The 20,461-nt window shown below is 40.2% G+C and overlaps 1 protein-coding gene across 1 annotated transcript; it reads right to left on the bottom strand.

Moving 5' to 3' along the window:
- Positions 1-9,382: 9,382 nt before the first annotated feature.
- Positions 9,383-16,172, bottom strand: LOC119721259 (scavenger receptor cysteine-rich type 1 protein M130-like). Its single transcript, XM_038191243.1, has 3 exons — positions 15,991-16,172; positions 11,465-11,719; positions 9,383-9,851 (listed from the first exon to the last, which is right to left on the bottom strand). The coding sequence occupies exons 1-3, from the start codon at positions 16,034-16,036 to the stop codon at positions 9,499-9,501; spliced, it is 654 nt and encodes a 217-aa protein (XP_038047171.1). The 5' UTR covers positions 16,037-16,172; the 3' UTR covers positions 9,383-9,498.
- Between the last annotated feature and the right edge of the window lie 4,289 nt (positions 16,173-20,461).

Raw genomic sequence — 20,461 nt, 5'->3', positions numbered from 1 at the left:
AACCCGTTACATTTTGAATTTTCCAGAAAAAGTCAAATTTTGCCCAATTTTAATAAAAATGCAAGGCTAACCCCTTACATTTGTAATTTTCCAGAAAAAGTCACATTTTTTCCAATTTTGATAAAAATGCAAGGCTAACCCCTCAAATTAGTGAATTTCCCCAAAAAGCAAAATTTTGCTCAATATTGATAAAAGTGCAAAGCTAACCCCTTACATTTTGAAATTTCCAGAAAAAGTCAAATTTTGTCCAATTTTGATAAAAATGCAAGGCTAACCCCTTACATATAAGTGAATTTCCCCAAAAAAGCAAAAATTTTCCCAATTTTGATAAAAATGCAAAGCTTACCCCTTACATTGCTGAATTTCCCCAAAAAAAACCCTAAATTTTGCCCTATATTGATAAAAATGCAGGGCTAACCCTTTACATTTTGAAATTTCCAGAAAAAGTCAAATTTTGTCTTATTTTTATAAAAATGCAAGGCTAACCCCTTACATAAGCGAGCCGGGGGGGGGGGCGAGCGCGAAGGGGCCGACGACATCATCGGGAAAAGCGACTCACGTCAGTCGGCAGCGATGAAGAACTCCACCTACTGTCCGAGAGTGTCTAGAAAGTCAGGAAAGTATACTCGCAATTTACTCTCCAAGGTGTTCGAAACGCACATCCAAATTTAAGCTTATTTCATCGTCTTTTTTTAATTTGATGAATTCTGGGAGAAATTTTCCACCCGAATATAATCACCCCTTAAAATAGTCCTGAAGTCCATCGCCATTTTGAAAAACGGTGCCTACACTCCATTGCAAAAGAGAGCACTTATAGGGCCCTAATTTCATCCAAATTGTACAGAAATACAAGCTCTCGTTCCAGTGCACGGCTCCCATCCTTATTTTGTACGAACCCTCAAGTTCATGGCCCACAATATGCTCAAATACTGAAGAATTTCAGGTCATGCAAATTGTGATTTGGCCGGCGTAGTCAATTTCGGACCGAAAATGTTGTAATGTTGTTTTCGTGTACATTTCAGTTTTTGTTTTTTTAGAATTAAGGATGAGAACATACTGTTTACTTTATTGTTAAGGAAAATAATGTTAGATTAAATGCTGATGAAGGAGTTTTGGGAATAGCGAACGGAATAGACATAGAGGCCTAATTTACAGTCTTACCAAACAAATCCGTAAAAACACATTTCTTTCTTTCTTTCTTTTATAAAGCCGTGTTCAGTTGAAATAGTAGTGATGGAGTTCTATTCTGTCCAAATAGACAAAGTGAAGTCAGGCGCATATCCACAGGGGTTTCTCCCCCCCCCCCCCCCCCACCACTATCCCGCCAGACACCCCCCGCTCTGACACACACAAAATAGACTAAAATTTTCAAAATGCTAACATTGGATACATAAATCTCACGGGCCTAAATCCCCTCCCACCCCGTCAAAATTCAAAATAGCCTACATAAAATAGTGTTCATTGTTGCGTATAAGTATGTTTAGCACACGTATAGGCCTACAACTAACGAGGCTGCCGTATACAATTTTCCAAACAAACCAAAACAGTTGACTCATTACTGCCCGAAACATCCACTTCAATTCTGTTCGTCCATGAAGCCAAAACAGATGCACACAGCAATGTTCCAGGTTTCTCCGCCTGTTATTAAGACAAATTGTTTTGGAGGGAAATTCCAAGGAAGCCTGGTGGCCGAGTGGTTAGATCCGTCGTCCACGAATCGCGGAGTCCGGGATCGAATCCCGTGAGTGTCTTTTTGCTTTTCAACGCACGCGTTCTATTTAGTCATAATAAGATGTTTAATTTCCCGTCGTAAAACACCAACTGTACCTTAGCTTAATCGGTAAGCACTGCGGCTGGTACTGTCCGCGAGTTCCAGGTTGGCGCCTTCGTACAGGTTCAGGGCATGTGGTCCACTCGGAGGATCAGGGCTTAGGGTGCCGCCCTGTTCCTCCCTTAGCTCTTTGCTTTTACATGGTGACTGGCCCTCCGGGGTTACATGGATGGACAGGGAAGGAAGTGTGTATTGGTCGGGACCCCCGAGAGCCCGGAAGAGAACTAGGGGATTGTGATGGGGCATCGTTATGGCCCATCCAATCCCTGAAAGCTTGGCCAGCACATAACTTTTTGATTGTTTTTATCGAAAAAAAATAACTTTTTGATTGTTTTTATCGAAAAAAATATTTTTAAAAACTTTGGTTTAGTTTGATATTTACATCTGCTCGGCAGGCCTACGGAAGTATTAAAAACAAAACAAAGGTCTATGTAATAAATCAATGAATTTTTAATAATTGACTATAATCAAAACGATGTTTCGTTCGATCAATATGACTGTACCATTATTAATGTCGCAATTTCCAATTGAAGTCAGAAACGCAGTATGCAATATTGTACCGGTCAAAAATAAAATTGTACATTGTAAAATGTTTATTACATGTTTCCAAATAATAACGTTTCTTTAGTTGTGAACATTCCTTCAAAATATAGTAATTTGCATAATAGGAAAATGCAAGAAAACAAAGCCCCTTTCCCTTAAAACTGGAAATACAAAATAGAAAAACTAGGTCAAGTAGAATACCCAAAATAATGTACCTCAAGGATTGAATTCTAAAATTCCAAATGGTGCTTTTACAGACTTTACCATTTTCCCCCGAGTACTGCTATTTAAGTACGAGTACTTTAATGATCGAGTACAATTTCGACATGTCGAGTGCGAGTTCTTTGCTGCCCAAGTACGAGTACCGTCATTTCGAGTACGAGTACTTTGACATTCGAGTACGAGTACCGAGTACGAGTACTGCAACACTGTTTTTCAGAAAAAAGTCAAACTTGCCCAATTTTGATAAAAATGCAAGGCTAACTCCTTACATTTGTGATTTTTCAGAAAAGGGCAAATTTTGCCGAATTTTGATAAAAAATGCAAAGCTAACCCCTAACATTTGCGATTTTCCAGAAAAAGTCAAATTTAGTTAAATTTTGATAAAAACGCAAGGCTCACCCCTTAAATTTGTGATTTTTTTGAAAAATTCAAATTTTGCCCAATTTTGATACAAATCCAAGGCTAACCCTTACACTTTGAAATTTCCAGAAAAAGTCAAATTTTGTCCAATATTGATAAAAATGCATGGCTAACCCCTTACATTTGTGATTTCCAGAAAAAATTAACATTTTGTCAAATTTTGATAAAAATACAAGGCTAACCCCTTACATTCTTGATTTTCCCAAAAAAGGCAAATTTTGTTCAATATTTAGAAAAATGCAAGGCTAACCTCTTACATTGCTGAATTTCCCCAAAAAGCAAAATTTTGCCAATTTTTGATAAAATGCAAGGCTAACCCCTTTCATTTTGAAATTTCCAGAAAAAAACAATTTTTGTCAAATTTTGATAAAAATGCAAAGCTAAACCCTTAACATTGCTAAATTTACCAAATAAGCAAAATTTTTCCCAATTTTAATAAAAATCCAAGCTAACCCCTTACATCGGTGATTTTTCAGAAAAGGTCAAATTTTGCCCAATTTTGATAAAAATGCATGGCTAACCCCTTACATTTGTGATTTTTCAGAAAAAGTCAAATTTCGTCCAATTTTGATAAAAAATACAAGGCTAGCCCCTTACATTCTTGATTTTCCAAAACAGTCAAACTTTGTTCAATATTTAGAAAAATGCAAAGCTAACTTCTTACACTTTGAAATTTCCAGAAAAAGTCACATTTTGTCAAATTTGATAAAAATGCAAGGCTAACCCCTCACATAAGTGAGTTTCCCAAAAAAGCAAAATTGTGCCCAATATTTAGAAAAATGCAATGCCAACCCTTTACATTTGTGATTCTTCAGAAAAAGTCAAATTTTGCCAAATTTTGATAAAAATGCATGGCTAACCCCTTACATTTGTGATTTTTCAGAAAAAGTCAAATTTCGTCCAATTTTGATAAAAAATACAAGGCTAGCCCCTTACATTCTTGATTTTCCAAAACAGTGAAACTTTGTTCAATATTTAGAAAAATGCAAAGCTAACTTCTTACACTTTGAAATTTCCAGAAAAAAACACATTTTGTCAAATTCTAAAAAAAAATACAAGGCTAACCCCTTACATTTTGAAATTTCCAGAAAAAGTCAAATTTCCCCCCAATTTTGCCAAAAATGCAAGGCTAACCCCTAACATTTGTGATTTTCAGAAAAAGTCAATTTTGCCGAATTTTGATAAAAATGCAAGGCTTACCGCTTAAATTTGTGATTTTCCAGAAAAAGTCAAATTTTACCCAACACTGATAAAAATACAAAGCTAACCCCTTACATTTTGAAATTTCCAGAAAAAGTCAAATTTTGCCCAATTGTAATAAAAATACAAGGCTAACCCCTTACATTTGTGATTTTCCAGAAAAAGTCAAATTTTGCCAAATTTTGATAAAAATCCACGGCTAGCCCGTTACATTTTGAAATTTCCAGAAAACGTCAAATTTTCTCCAATTTTTATAAAAATGCACGGCTAACCCCTTACATAAGCGAGCCGGGGGGGGGGGGCGAGCGCGAAGGGGCCGGCGACATCATCGGGAAAAGCGACTCACGTCAGTCGGCAGCGATGAAAAACGCCACCTACTGTCCGAGAGTGTCTAGAAAGTCGGGAAAATATACTCGCAATTTACTCTCCAAGGTGTTCGAAACACACATCAACATTTAAGCTTATTTCATCGTCTTTTTTAATTTGATGAATTCTGGGAGAAATTTCCACCCGAATATAATCACCCCTTAAAATAGTCCTGAAGCCCATCACCATTTTGAAAAACGGTGCCTACACTCCATTGCAAAAGAGAGCACTTATAGGGCCCTAATTTCATCCAAATTGTACAGAAATACAAGCTCTCGTTCCAGTGCACGGCTCCCATCCTTATTTTGTACGAACCTTCAAGTTCATTGCCCACAATATGCTCAAACACGGAAGAATTTCAGGTCATGCCAATCGTGATTTGGCCGGCGTAGGCAATTTCGGAACGAAAATGTTGTAATGTTGTTTTCGTGTACATTTAAGGTTTTTTTTTTAGAATTAAGGACGAGAACATACTGTTTACTTTATTTTTAAGGAAAATAATGTTGGATTAAATGCTGATGAAGGACTTTTGGGAATAGCGAACGGAAAAGACATAGAGGCCTAATTTACAGTGTTACCAAACAAATCCGTAAAAACACGTTTCTTTCTTTCTTTCTTTTTTAAAGCCGTATTAAGTTGAAATAGTAGTGATGGAGTTGGGAATCTGTATTCTGTCCAAATAGAAAAAGTGAAGTCAGGCGCGGATCCACAGGGGTTTCGGACTCCCCCCCCCCCCCTCTATCCCGCCAGACACCCCCCCCCCCCCCCCCCCCCCCTCTGACACCAGTGGCGTAGCCAGGAATTTTTCAGTGGGGGGGGGGCTGGAACATTTCATGGGGGGGGTCATGTAGATCAATGATAATTTTTTTTGAAACTCAAAATCTCAGTGGGTGGGGGCGACTGGGGGGGGGGCGACAAGGTTTCATGGGGGGCTGTCGCCCCCCCCCCCCCCCCACGCCCCCACGCCCCCCCCCCCCCCTCCCCCCGTGGCTACGCCACTGTCTGACACACACAAAATAGACTAAAATTATCAAAATGCTAAGATTGGCTACATAAATCTAACGGGCCTGAACCCCCTCCCACCCCGTCAAAATTCAAAATAGCCTACATATAAAATAGTGTTCATTGTTCCGTAAGTATGTTTAGCACACGTATAGGCCTACGACTAACGAGGCTGCCGTATACAATTTTCCAAACAAACCAAAACAGTTGACTCATTACTGCCCGAAACATCCACTTCAATTCTGTTCGTCCATGAAGCCAAAACAGATGCACACAGTAATGTTCCAGGTTTCTCCGCCTGTTATTAAGACAAATTGTTTTGGAGGGGAATTCCAAGGATGCCTGGTGGCCGAGTGGTTAGATCCGTCGTCCACGAATTGCGGAGCCCGGTTTCGAATCCCGTCCGTGTCTTTTTGCTTTTCAACGCACGCGTTCTATTCGGTCATTATAAGATGTTTAATTTCCCGTGGTAAAATACCAACGGTACCTTAGCTTAATCGGTAAGCACTGCGGCTGGTACTGTCCGCGAGTTCCAGGTTGGCACCTTCGTACAGGTTCAGGGCATGTGGTCAACTCGGAGGATCAGGGCTTAGGGTGCCGCCCTGTTCCTCCCTTAGCTCTTTGCTTTTACATGGTGACTGGCCCTCCGGGGTTACATGGATGGACAGGGAAGGAAGTGTGTATTGGCCGGGACCCCCGAGAGCCCGGAAGAGAACTAGGGGATTGTGATGGGGCATCGTTATGGCCCATCCAATCCCTGAAAGCTTGGCCAGCACATAACTTTTTGATTTTGTTATCCTATATTTTTAAAAATTTTGGTTTAGTTTGATATTTACATATGCTCGGCAGGCCTACAGAAGTATTAAAAACAAAGCAAAGGTCTATGTAATAAATCAATGAATTTTTAATAATTGACTATAATCACAACGAGGTTTCGTTCGATCAATATGACTGTACCATTATTAATGTCGCAATTTGATTGATGTAAGAAACGCAGTATGCAATATTGTACCGGGCATGCAAAAATATAATGTATATTGTAAAATGTTATTCTATGTTTCAAAATAATACAGTTTCTTTAATTGTGAACATTCCCCCAAAATAAAGTAATTCGCAAAATAGGAAAACACAAGAAAACAAAGCACCTCACCCTTAAAACTGGAAATACAAAATAGAAAAACTAGGTCAAGTGGAACACCCAAATGTACCTCAAGGATTGAATTCTAAAATTCCAAATGGTGCTTTTACAGACTTGACTTTTACTGTCAGTGACATGCAGTCACGGATCCAGAGGGGGTGGGGGTCGAACCCCTCTCCTGATCTGACACACTAAAGTAAATATATTGTGCAATAGTTATTATGTATCTGACGGGCCTGAATCTGAAGGGCCTGAACAGCGCCCCCTCCTTCCAATCCAATCCCAGCAAAAGTTGCTAGATCCACCTCTGACGTAAGTTGGTACATTAATATGAAATGTGATATCGACTTATCACTATTTTTACCCCAATGAAGTCTTTGTAACTCATGTAGGATGAAAGAATGAAATGTGGTAAGCATTTATTGTTGGAGTCCCCAGAATGTGGGAAGGCCTGTGGGCCACGACCAAGCAGCTAGGCAGCGGGATATCAGCCAATGGCTCATCCGTTCATAAGTGGCATTTTGACACCTTGAAAAACTTCCGATGATGAATATAAATGAACCGCCAAAAGCGTGGAACCCAACAGGCGGCAGGGGCGGAACCAATTTTTTTTAAGAGGGAGGGGGGGAGAGTTCATCAGCAAAAAAATTCTGCAGTGTAGACAGGTTTTTTTCTCCGGACATTTTGGCCTCCGAAAATCAGTTGGAGGGGAAGGGGGGGGGGTACGTATGAAGTATGCGCGTAAATCGAAGCCACATGATAAAAGCATATCGCGCCAGGCCGCGTGACGCAGCCCGTTTTGCTCACAGAATTTACAACGTAATGTCGTGTCTAGGTTTTATTCATAGAGCTATATTAAATTTAATATAGCTCTATGGTTTTATTATATGTCTATGGCGGTTAACTCGAGACAGCGCCCTCTGTCGGTACATTAATGCAGATCATGTTAGGTCAACACTCGACCGTAAAGAGAAAAACCCTTAATTGAGACTCAAAAGCCGAATATTCAATTCCCAAACCCCATCATTTTAACAAAAAGTTTACACTTTACCATATTGTTTTAATCGACGAGCACCATAGTGTTCGTCTATAGCCAGGTACCCTGTGCGCGAAAACACAGTAGCAAAATATTACACAGCTAGACTTACACGTAGCAAATGGGGACAAATTTCCCACGACACATTTTCCGTTATACCCTAAAGGGCCGAGGGACGGAATCCGCCCCCTCCCCTCGAATTTTTCCGCGATAGCCTTTAAAAAAATTTTTTTCGCAACGCAAGCTTTTATGACTTTTTAGCCTCGAGCCTTGCGCATCTTTTGACACCATAAACATAACAATCGGACGATGGGTTGTTGCGCAGCGAAATTTTTTCCGGTGCTACGCGCCGTGAAAAGTTAATTTTCCCATATACGTCGTGCACACAGACCAGAATTGCCATTCATACATATGAATAATTAATTAGCCATAATTCCAAAACCCTTTGATCTTTGATCATGAAATTTATTGGGTATGTTCATGAAGAGTTGCTCTATGCATGTACCGAGTTTCAAAATGTTTCGTCACTCGATGGCCGAGATCTTGGGAGGGCGGAATCCGCCCCCCCCCCCCCCCGGCTGAGAAATGGTCAAAATAACCCGGCCCCTTTAGGGTTAAGCAGGGAACAGAATAACCTGGAACTACTTGAATTGCATTACCAAGGGACAGAATTACCTTTTACACCGGCATAAAGCGTAAGTTTCGGGTGATCATTTTTCATGAAATCTGAAATCAGATTCCTTTTAATCTGACAGATCAGAAAGACAATAATAAGCAGAAAAAGGTGCATCTTTCAGACCATCGAAAATTGTATAGGCCTATATGTTTTAAATTGACAACATCATTTCTGACGTGTTCTTCATGGACTGCAGTCACGCGAGGTTCATATATGCTCTCCCGCCCCCCCCCCGAAAAAATATTTTTTAAAAGCCAAAAAACCCATGGTGAACAGATGACAGTGTACGACAGGGGGGCGTACAATCCCGGGGGTGCATGGGAGCCGGAGGAGATATCCCCGGACTTTTTTACCAGGGGGATCCCCCTCTTGTTCGGTCGTAAGAAACAAAAAAAATCCAACTTTGAGGTTATTGTGCAACTTTCCAACTGTCCCAATGTATTAAATTGTGTTGAAAAACGAAGAGCAAACATTAACAAATGTTTTCAATGCACTTTTATAATGAAAGAGCGTTCACGTTTGTGTCGTGCTCCAATTTTCCACTTTTTTCTGGAATACGACTTGTCCCGTGCGAATGACAATTCATTCATTCCAACCAACATTTATTTCTCATAATTTGGAAAAAATGCAATGTCCACAGCCAAACTGTGTAGAAGGTCTATGGAGAGTCGAGTGCATTGATATTTAAACAAATTTGGAAATGTTTCTCAGCTCAGTCCCACATTCATGTCTTTTCGTAGCCTTTAGTCGAGGCCCGCGTGGCTATATTATTATTCCCGACGTGTGGCCGGCGCCCCGGATGCTGGCCAGCTGGCACGAACCAAGACCAGTGCGAGTGGCGAAGCTCGCATTGGTCTATTTTTTTTCCGTGCCAGAATCTGAGGCGCCACGCGTCCGGCCGACACACGCGAAAGGCTATAGTGATTTAAACGGTTATTTTTTGCAACGACGGACCTTCCTTGAGATAATCATATGATGAAAAAGTGGCTCTCAAATCTAAACTTAATGATGTTATTTCAAATAACATTCACTGTTCGGTTTTTTTCACGTAATGTGACAAGATATTAGGCTGCAGAAGAAACATTAGTTGCGCACCGGACCCCGGCATCTTCGTAGTGAAAGCAGTCATGGACGCCCCAACCTACGTGGCGACATCCGGCCAAGCTAGCCTCGCTTCCTAAACACCTTACGTTGTCCAGGTGTATTGGCCCCTTTCCCTTCCCGAAGTGCGCAAGTGGCAATACCTCCTGGACATACGGGTACGAGTAGCCGAGTTGTCGGCAGACTACGATCCCATCATATTTATTCCAGAAATCATCGCAAACGGTTCCCCATTCACTGCCGTAGTAGACCTCGACCCTGCCTTCTATCGGGTTGAGATGACCGTTCCCGTCGACGAGGCGAATGCTCCCATCAGCTGCAAAACCCACAAAAAGGAAAGACAAATCAAATAAGTGGGGAAGTATGGAACGCCAGTGCTATCTTCGGTGGTTTAAGATGGTTAGCTTCGTCAACTTCATCATTGAATTCGGCAATTTGCCGAACGGAATTGTGAAATTGCCGAACGGAATGGTGAAATTGTCGAACGGAATGACGAGTTCGCCGAGTGGCGCACCAAGGGAGGGTGGGGGGCGCCTGGGGGGGGGGGGGGGGGGCCCCCCCCCCCATGAGGGGGGGCTCCCCCCCATGAGGTTGTAAAAAAAAAATTTAGTCTCACGATTTGACCGTGGTGATTTTATATGGCCTATTTTCGAGTAGTGTAATAGGGGTGTAGTAAATGGCGCCGCCAACGTAAAAAACTCCCCCCCCCCAAAAAAAAAAAAAAATCAATTTTCTTTTTTTTTGCAGCCAAAAAATGATGTTTGGCAACATTTTTTAAAAAAAATTAAAATTTCAAAAAACAAACAAACAAACAAATTGCATGGGGAAGACCATACACAAATCTGGAAAGAGACAATTAGTGTGCAGGTCTTGTTAGGCACCAGAAAGAAACACTTTTTTTTCAGTGCGCCACTGAATTTGCCAAATGAACGATGTAATTGACGAAGCTAACGATCTAAAATAGCAATGGCGTTGCATGGGGAAGACCATACACAAATCTGGAAAGAGACAATTAGTGTGCAGGTCTTGTCGTTAGGCACCAGAAAGAAACACTTTTTTTTCAGAGGGATGTCTCAGACGACAAAATGTCATTCTGCTGATGAGTGCCATACGGTACAAAGTTACAGTCTGTCCAGAAGGAAAAAAATGCCAAAGTTCAATCAACTCGTATCCTGAACTTATTGCATAAAAGCTCTGAAGAGATGTAACGAGCACTTTTGATTGTGATAGATGCCGATTTCATTAGATATAATATACATGGATATATTATTGCGAAAATAAGGCACAGGAGACAAAAATTGTCAAGATAAAAAAATAATTGAATTTGTTGGAGGCCACGTACTGTATAACTTTTGCACGCAAAGCAACCGAAAATAAAACCATGTGGGTTGCAATTAAAACGCCAACAAAAAAAAATAGAAAGCGCGGGTGCATATATGTTCCCCGATAACTATGTTCCCCAATACATATGTTTTTCAACCCTACTACCCTAACCCTAACCTTAATCCTAAGGATTTCGGGGAACTTCGGTATATGGGAACAAAGGCCTGTACATGGGCGTCGCGAGGGGGGAGCAAGGGGGCGCTTGCCCCCCCCCCCCCCCCCCCCCCATGGAAAAGCAAAAAAAAAAAAAAAAAAAAGGAAGAAAAAAAGAAGAAGAAAAAGAAAAGAAAAAGAGACGCAAAGTCATAGTGGGGGGTGGGGAAATGTCCCTGCCCCCCTCTAAAACTGAGAAATTCGGAATATGTTGAGAAATACAGGATTTTTTTGGGGAAAAATATGTTTTGCCCCCCTCTAGAAAAAATCCTGGCGACGCCCATGGGCCTGTATTATGTATTGGAGAACATCGAGTAGACCCCGTATGCAGGAAAGCTCAGAAAATACATCTTTAAACTGAAGCTTGATCTAAAAAAAAGTTTTTGTTCTCACCGTGGCAGTCGAAGAGGTCCATAATCTCTTGCTGGTCGTCGGTGAATACCGGCCGGTCCGTGTAGAGAGGCTGGCCGCGTCTGCTCGGTGTGATCACGCTCAAGGCGCCCGGTCTTAGGCTGGTGCAGGAGCATAGATCCCCGCCGGCACCGGCTCCCAGGGACACGGTCCAGCGGAGCTTGCCCCCGCGACTCGGGTCCGGCTCCTGGCCGTAGTAGCAGGTCTTGGCTGACACACCCAAAGCTCCAAAATTAACTTCGGAAATGAAATAGGTAAAAAAAACGAGACGGATTTGGTTGGCTAGCTAAAGGCATGAGAGTCGTAAGAGAGCGTTGTAACCTATGAACCGAGGGGTGTACCTTTGGGGGTAGGGTTGGGGCGGGGGGCTGGGGATACCGGTACACGTTCGATGGCCTGTTTGCCCTTGTACCCTCCCCAGGCGCGGTTCCAGGGGGGGGGGGGGGTGGCGGGGGGTTAAAAAAAACAGCTATGTCAATTTTATTTTTCGTAGAAATTCATTAAAAATAATGCGAACCCCCCCCCCCCCCCCGCTCTGACACCCCCAAAAAATACTGGTAATATAGGTTTTCCCGCACATTTGAAAACTTTTTTCCATTCAAATTCATAAACGGTTAACTCCAATTTCGTCTCGAGAAGACTGGAACGAGCAAATGCTACAATAGTCGTTGGTTATTCCATTATTGATCAATGGTCGATCGATTTCAACAATTGTCTATTAGATGTCAAATTCCAATGGACGTCTCACCTGATGACCGTCTACATAATAATTGTAAGGATTGAATTCGTCTTTGTTCATTCGATTTTAAGAAATGTTCGATCAAATTCAGCAGTCAAATGCGCACGCTGGTATACCATGCACAGACGTATTTGGCATGGTGTACTGCAAGACAAGACATTGAAGGTTTAACAACCAATCCAAAGGACAAGAAGAAGAAGAAGAAGAAGTGAATTTACTGTTTTTGAAAGATGCTAAAATATGAATGCATTTTTCTTTTATTTATTTTACGCCTACTCAGTGGCGTAGCCACCGGGGGGGGGGGGGTGGGGGTGACCGCCCCCCCCCCCATGAAACCTTGTCGCCCCCCAGTCGCCCCCCACTGAGATTTTGAGTTTCTAAAAAATTATCATTGATCTAAATCTAAATAGTCGCGAATGATCCACATGATGACCACTGAGAAACGACCCTTCGACCGGCGACCGTGGACCAGTAAGCTGACAACCGGCGTGACATAGCGCATAATGATAATCTAAAATGCGTATTAACACCCACTGCACTGCTCGCTCACACCACGGAACACGTATTATAGACAGGTGGTCCGTGGGTCACACAGTTTCAGTCAGCGATATCACGCGAATCGGCCACGCACAAACTTTTTCCTCCATTCATATAAGCTAAATAATAATAATAGACCAATTAAAATTCCTTGAAATCAGTGGCGTAGCCACGGGGGGGGGGGGGGGGGCGTGTGAAACCTTGTCGCCCCCCCCCAGTCCCCCCCCCCCCCGCCCCACTGAGATTTTAAGTTTCTAAAAAAATTATCATTGATCTACATGACGCCATGGACGTCGATCCTGGGGGGACAGGGGGACTGGTCCCCCCCCCCCTTTTGAAGGGTGGGGGACACAATATCAAATGTCCCCCCCCCCAGATTTTTGAACTCGTGTCTCATTTACAGGGCCCTATTATGAACTACAATGTGTCTTTTGCTTAGAAAATATTGGTTAAAGTGGTCAGAAATTGCCTCAGATAGCACCACAGAGCATTTAGAATCCAAAATTTCGGGGCTCTTAAGCGGGCCCCGAACCCCACACGTATAGCTCCGAATTCTGGTAGCTGATTCAATGACTCCAACCTCGAAAACAATGTTCAAAAAAATTTCTTATGCCTTTAGATGAGAAAACCTCGAAAATTATGTTTAAATTATTATCTTTTGTGCTAAGATAATTATTGGTTAAAGTGGTAAGAAATTGACTCAGATCACACCACAAAGCATCGAGAATCCAATTTTTTTCGGGGCCCTTAAGCGGGCCCCGAACCCCACGCCTATAGCTCAGAATACCGATAGCTGATTCAATTACTCCAACCTCGAAAACGATGTTCAAATAATTATCTTTTGCTAAGAAAATATTAGTTAAAGCATGGAGGAAAGTCGTAAGAAATTGCTTCAGATCACACCACAGAACATATAGAATCCAATTTTTTTAGGGGCCCTTCGCGCTCGCATCAGTTCTGATTTGAGAAGCGATTGACGCCCCTACATGACGCCCCCCCATGAAATGTTCCAGCCCCCCCCCCCCCCCAGCGCCCCCCACTGAAAAATTCCTGGCTTCGCCACTGCGCCTACTTATTTCTTGCATGAAAGGGAAAGCATAAGCATTTTCATTTGCCTGTGCATACCTCATTCCTTTCGGTTGTTGACGCATAAAATTGTCAGAGAACTAAATGAATACACGAATAAGTACTGAAAAGATACAATTTTGCATAATATAGGTTTGTCCGCACATTTACAAACTTTTTTTCAAATTCATATACGGTTCACTTTAATTTCGTCTTGAAAATTCATGATCTTGCATACCAAATGCTCAATTACGTTTTTGTCGGTCACTCATTTTTGCACTTTGTTCAAACAATTTCATACCTTATCCATACTTTCTCGTGAAAGACAATTCACTTTCCGTCGTCTACATTTGCCGAACGTACGATAGATGAATCAATTTCGTCATTTTGCAATCAACTTTATATACACTTCATTCAAATTCGTCTAATGATTGTATGCTATCTTTGGTATTTTCACGTTTTCATCTGTTCATTTCTACTTTAAACTCATTTACTTTATTTTGTTATGTCAGTTAAGTATTCCTTGTTTAACGTAGGTCTTTAACCTTAAATAAGCATTTTTTTTTCATGTATAATTATTATGCAAAATTGTTATCTTTTTCAATACTTATTTGTGTATCCATTTAGTTCTTTGACAATTTATACGTCAACAACTGAAAGAAATAAGGTATACACAGGCAAATGAAATATGTACTTTCCATTTTATGCAGGAAATAAGTAGGCCCATAATTATGAAAAGCAAAGTGCATTTATATCAAGTTTCACATCTTTCGAAAACAGTCAATTCATTTCTTCTTCTTGTCCTTTGGATTGGTTGTTACACCTTCCATTTCGTGTCTTGCAACTACGGTGTCAAATGCAGCGTGCGCATTATTTTGTCTGCTGAATTTGATCGAAAACTTCTTGAAATTGATTGAACAAAGACGAATTCAATCACTACATTATGTAGATGATCACCAGGTGAGACGAATTCCTTTGAAATTTGACGACATCGAATGGACAAATGTTGAAATTGATTGACCATTGATCAATTGGAATGACCAACAACTACATTAATAGGAAGAGTAGCATTTGCGCGTTCTAGTATTCTCGAGAAAAAAAATTGAAGTCAACCATTTATGAATTTGAATGAACAAAAAAGTTTTTAATGTGATGTGGGGAAACCTATAGCGTTTCTCACACAAATTGCGAATTATGATTCAGCTTCCCTACTGATTTGAAACTGCGCCGAGAGATCGTTTGTAAGGTGAAGTTTATTCCGTTGCCCTCTCTTCATGCAGTTCAAAAGTATCAGTTATGGAATAAAACATGCAATTGAAAAAATGTATTTATCACTCTCGACTATTCCACATTTTATTCTGATATTTTGATCGAAAGAAAACAGCACTGAAGGTTGCAGACCAGTAAATCGGTCCGAAATTGCCTACGCCGGCCAAATCACGATTTGCATGCCCTCAAATTCTTCAGTATTTGAGCATACTGTGGGCCATGAATGGAGGGTTTGTAAAAAAATATGGGTGGAAGCCGTGCACAGGACTGTGAGCTTGTAGTTCCGTTCAATTTGGATGAAATTGGGGCCCTTATAAAGCGCTCTATTTTGCAATGGAGTGTAGGCATCGTTTTTCAAAATGGCGTTGGGCTTCAGGACTATTTTCAGGGGTGATCATCTTCGGATGGAAATTTCTCCTAAAAGTCATCAGTTGACCCCCAAAAATTGAAAAGAAAATGAAAGATGACGAAATAAGCTTTAATTTGATGTGTGTCTCAAACACCTTGGAGAGTTGTGAGTATTTTTTTCCGAATTTCTGAAGTGGGAGCATTTACCATTGGGGTCAATGGAAGTTTATTTACTGGTCTGCAACCTGAAGGTGCCCGCGTGCATACTCTTTGCGTGCGTTAGCATCGGAAATCAGTTACGAGCGCCAAAAAAAGTTCATTTTTTTCTGTTTTCTTAAAATGTATTGGGTAGGCCCCCTAATGCCACTGAGCTAAACCTTTAACACGTTAGTATCGTTGTGCACCCAAGATTTTAAGCAATTCCGTTGCTTTAAATGAAAAAAAAAATACAGAAAGAGCAATGATTCAGTTGTTTCAAAATGATTCAATTGTTTTGCTCCAAAGGATAACTTTGCTCAGCAAAAACAAAAGGGAAACATCAGGCACTCACCAAAGGCAGCTGTCCAAAGCAGCGAAGAAGCGAATCTGAAAAGCATTCTTGCGACGCTCACTTATTTTCTCTGAATGAGTGGCTTCATCTGAAACCCGCACTTATCTAAATTTTGAGAAATTTAGTCCATAGCGTCCAAAATTATAGTCATAACAGAGATGAGCAAACGACGTCATGTTTTGTTCGCTTGGCAACAACGGCTAAGCACTTTCTTTCGTTCGCTCGTATCCAAGGGTGTTGCTACCTCCTTCCCAGGGTGTACATGTATAATCTCGAGACAATAGTAGACCCTGGTAGGAAACAAGTGCTTTCTGTATTCTGATTCGATTCCGTCATAGCAAGCAACGGATGTATAATCGTGTATGTATTTTATTTCCGTCTGTTCCCCGGAGCACAATAAAATGGCAGGATTTTTGACATGCAAATGATCCAGTACCAGGGTGAGAGATCAGCTAGTGGGAGGGTACTGCTGAAAGCCATGGGAACGAGGTTGAGTCACCAGTTCCCTTTTGCAATTTTTTTTTGCCGACTAACATGCACTCCAAAATTTGATTGCAAAGTGCTCAAGAGTGTGGTGACCCTTGAGAGACATGCACTGTTGTAAAAAAAACTTTATCGCAAAAGTTTCACATGGAAGTATATTGCGACCGTAATGGCAAATGTAATATTTTTAATGCTATCTTTGAAAATACACCGTTGTGTCCCATTTATCTTTATTACAAAGTGCTCAAGAGTGTGGTGACCCTTGAGAGACATGCACTTTTGTAAAAAAAATACTTTATCGCAAAAGTTTCACGTGGAAGCATATTGCGACCGTAATGGCAAATGTAATATTTCTAATGCTATCTTTGAAAATGCACCGTTGTGTCCCATTTTTCTTTATTTTCAACTTTCGTTTTGAGTTTTTGAAGGGTATTTTGGTATCCTTTTGGTTTTTATGCTAATGAAAATTTCCATTTTCATGAGAAAAACTGTGATGTCATTCCGGGGAGAAACCTCAATGTTACAGCCTTTCAGCAGCACAAGTTGCTAGAATTGTGGATGTTTTGCTGTTATAAATTTTCTTTTCTTTGGTGATTCGTTGTTCTGTCAATACATGGCAGTAAGCCCATGAGCAACCCTTGCTCACTAAATGTTTTCAATGAGAACATTTTGGGTTCACAATTTAAAACAGTCGGAAAGCTCCTTAACTGAACAGGGTCTTCCGGGAAATGACATCTTAGCGACAGCGCCCTCAGTTGTCATGTCAAGAAAAGCATGACATTTTAAACAAATGTTTAAGAAGTGCAATTTTCAATAAAATTAACCCAAAAAGGGATGTCAAATAGTTTTCGTGATACATTTAAGAGAAGTATAAAGTTGCACAAAATGTGTTCCTAAGAAAAATAATCGTCAATTCATGAGTCGTAAAAATGCCTTTGCGAAAGGTTTTTTTTCGACAAGAAAAAGTACCATTCACGTCCTTTCAGGGCCACCATACTGTAAAGAGAAGCTAATGCGAACAGGCGTTAATTGGCAAGGATTATACTTTATTAATCATGATAATAACTTACTACCAACGTCGAATTATGTATGCACGAGTATTAGTTAAAAATTAACAATCCGATAAGGACTGCATGACCTTGGAAAATGTTAATTATACGCTCCGTATAATATTGCTTCGCCGTAGAATACGCAAAATTAACTCATTGCTTTGGTACGGATCGAAGCGTTAAAGCGACATAATCCAAACTAAAAAAAACAAAAAGAAGTCCTAATGATGAATTATATCTCATAATTATGACTTATTATTAAGTCATTGTCATGACTTATATCTAATGATAATGACTTAGTATTTAGTCATAAATATGACTTATATCTCATAATTACGACTTAGTAAATGTTAAATCATAATTATGACTTATATCTCATAATTATGACATATTATTAAGTCATATTTATGACTTATATGTTATAATAATGACTTAGTATTAAGTCATTATTATGAGATATCCTAAGTCGTAATTACGACTTAATACTAAGTCGTAATAATAAGATATATGTTATAATTATGACTTAATAATAAGTCAATATTATAAGATATAAATCATAACTATGACTTAATAATAAGTCATAAATATGAGATATAAGTCACAATTATGATTCAACAATTACTAAGTCGTAATTGTGAGATATATATCATAATTATAACTTAACACTAAGTCATTATTATAAGATATAAGTCATAACTATGACTTAATAATAAGTCATAATTATGACCTAGTTTTTATTATCTTTTTAGTTTGTATTATGGCCCTTTAACGCCTCCGTACTTTGGATAAACTAACTAGAAAATACATGTATAGGTTTTCCCGGCTATTTTTTTAAAAATTCGTTCGAATTCACCGATTCTTATATTCAATTTCGTCCAGCAACATCGATTTAGTGCACTTTCAATGTATAATTTCGTCTTTTGTCAGACAATTTCAAATTTAGTCCAAACAAATTCAAACACAAAGAGCACACGTTTTCGACCCGATGTATTCGATTTCGTGTCTATACGCCGAATCGTGTTATTCAGAAATCAAATTCGTCCAATTGATTTATATAAGACGAATTCGATCTCTGCATGCTGCCATTCGGCAACAGCTTTAGCCGAAGTTGATCTGTAATGACGAATATTCTCGACCTGGTGACTAAACTTTGAAATTGAATGGTAAATGACTCTAAATTGGTTTTGTTAAAAACATGTGAAATTTTTCTCGGACGAAATTAAATGTTAAAGTTGGTGAATCTGAATGAAAAAAATGTTTTAAAATAGCCGGGAAAATCTATAATGGTTACGTTTGTGACATGATGACACGGTCGTGGATTTAATATCCTGTATAAAAAAAAAGATAAAAAAGAACCCTAGCCCCTTTAAGGGGCAAGATTTAAAAATATGTACAGGCTGCATAATTTGTCGCCAAAATCCAGATTTAACTCGTTTTTTTTTTGCATGAACTTTCTTAATATCCAACATGACTTTGAAGAGATTATAACACCGTGTAAGCGAATGTTAGAAATTAGCATGTATTATTTATCCGTGACCTCCATCTTCATAGACCTATATCATGCTGCCACCATTCCAGTCGTGTTCCCTGTATCCAATAACAGAACTGAATGATAATGATTTTGTGCAAAAAGGAACCAGAGTATATTTCCTTCCAGCTTTGCTTTCGTTACGTTGATTTGAATGGGAAAAAAATCATGATGGCCGCAACATGATATTAATGGTCTATACCGTTGCAACCTCGTCCCCCAGGGTGTCGAGCAGTACGCGCCCACCACTACCTGCTCTCTCACCCTGAGGCCTGGTATTGGACCATTTGCATGTGCAAGATTCTTGAACACGCATGCAAATGAGGAATTGTCTGGTGCCTGCATGTGCGTTACAAACCGGTTTGTTTTTGTATGCGGTGTCTGGGGTAAAAACAGCATCAATTCGTCGCGCCTTGAGTTATATAAAAACAATAGGAAGTTAAAATGTTATAATCTGGTCCGCCAATATGCAGTATCACATTTCATATTTATAAGAGCAAACTGGAAAGAAAAAGAGTATTATTGAGAAGGCGTGGACGTTATAATTACAATAATCGTGAAAATTACACGTAATGCACGTTGGAAATAACAACACCAACTACACGATATATATCCATTATTAGCGAATTGCGATATCGAATCAGGGGTGCGTTTTGGCGGTCATAACCAAGAATTGGTTCGGTGGTTTCTTCTCGGTGAATTTCTTCGGCAATTTTAATTGGGTTAGAATTACACGTGATCATGTAGTACTCAATTCCCCAGAACAATTAACCAAAGAGAAACCACCGAACCAATTCTTGGTTATGACCGCCAGATACAGGAAGAAAGTTTCCTTTCCAGGGCTTACTATTGCAAACGAGGTTGGAAATAACTAGGGAAGAGGTTGATACCGTTGTGGTGAGAAGTATGGGTTAAGGGGCTTTTCTGTACATTTAAAAACCCAATTCTTGCTTAAAGGCTTTATAAAGCAGAGGAGTGTTTTGTGAGTTTGTTTCTGCATGCAATAGGGGACGTTGAGCAATAGAGGACAATAGGGTCCCCAAAATCAGGTACAAAAAAAAAGCCGCGTCGCCGCACCACTTTTTGGGCAAGCTCCATTCCAGAAACCGGAGATTTTTTTTTTGGCCTAATGAGCAAAACAGAGTCGTCACCATAGAGCTGTAAAGTTCTTTATTATACAGCTCTATGGTCGTCACTCATTGATAATAACGCCTTGATGATAACTATTATTGATACTGAAAACGTCATGCATGATTGAGGCCGGCGGCGGCATTATTTTTTTTTAGATTAAACATGGCTGGAGCACTTTACTGTAGCCACCCCCCCCCCCCCCCCCCCCCCCCCCCTCCAAAAGAAAATAATAACTTTTCGTCTCGTCCGCGCCAAAAAGTGTCAGACGGCGCGCGCGCGG

This window comes from Patiria miniata, unplaced genomic scaffold (genome assembly GCF_015706575.1).
Source record: "Patiria miniata isolate m_02_andy unplaced genomic scaffold, ASM1570657v1 HiC_scaffold_13, whole genome shotgun sequence".
Lineage (NCBI taxonomy): Eukaryota > Metazoa > Echinodermata > Asteroidea > Valvatida > Asterinidae > Patiria > Patiria miniata.
Note: the sequence above shows the minus strand (reverse complement) of the source record. Positions and strands in the feature narration are given on the sequence as shown.

Bases quoted from the DNA above. Each gene is read 5' to 3' on its own strand.
- LOC119721259 (XM_038191243.1), bottom strand. From the start codon at position 16,036: ATGCTTTTCAGATTCGCTTCTTCGCTGCTTTGGACAGCTGCCTTTG. The intron at 11,720-15,990 runs GTGAGTGCCTGA...TCATTTCCGAAG, and splicing joins GCTTTGGACAGCTGCCTTTG to TTAATTTTGGAGCTTTGGGT. The intron at 9,852-11,464 runs GTGAGAACAAAA...TGGGTTTTGCAG, and splicing joins GGACCTCTTCGACTGCCACG to CTGATGGGAGCATTCGCCTC.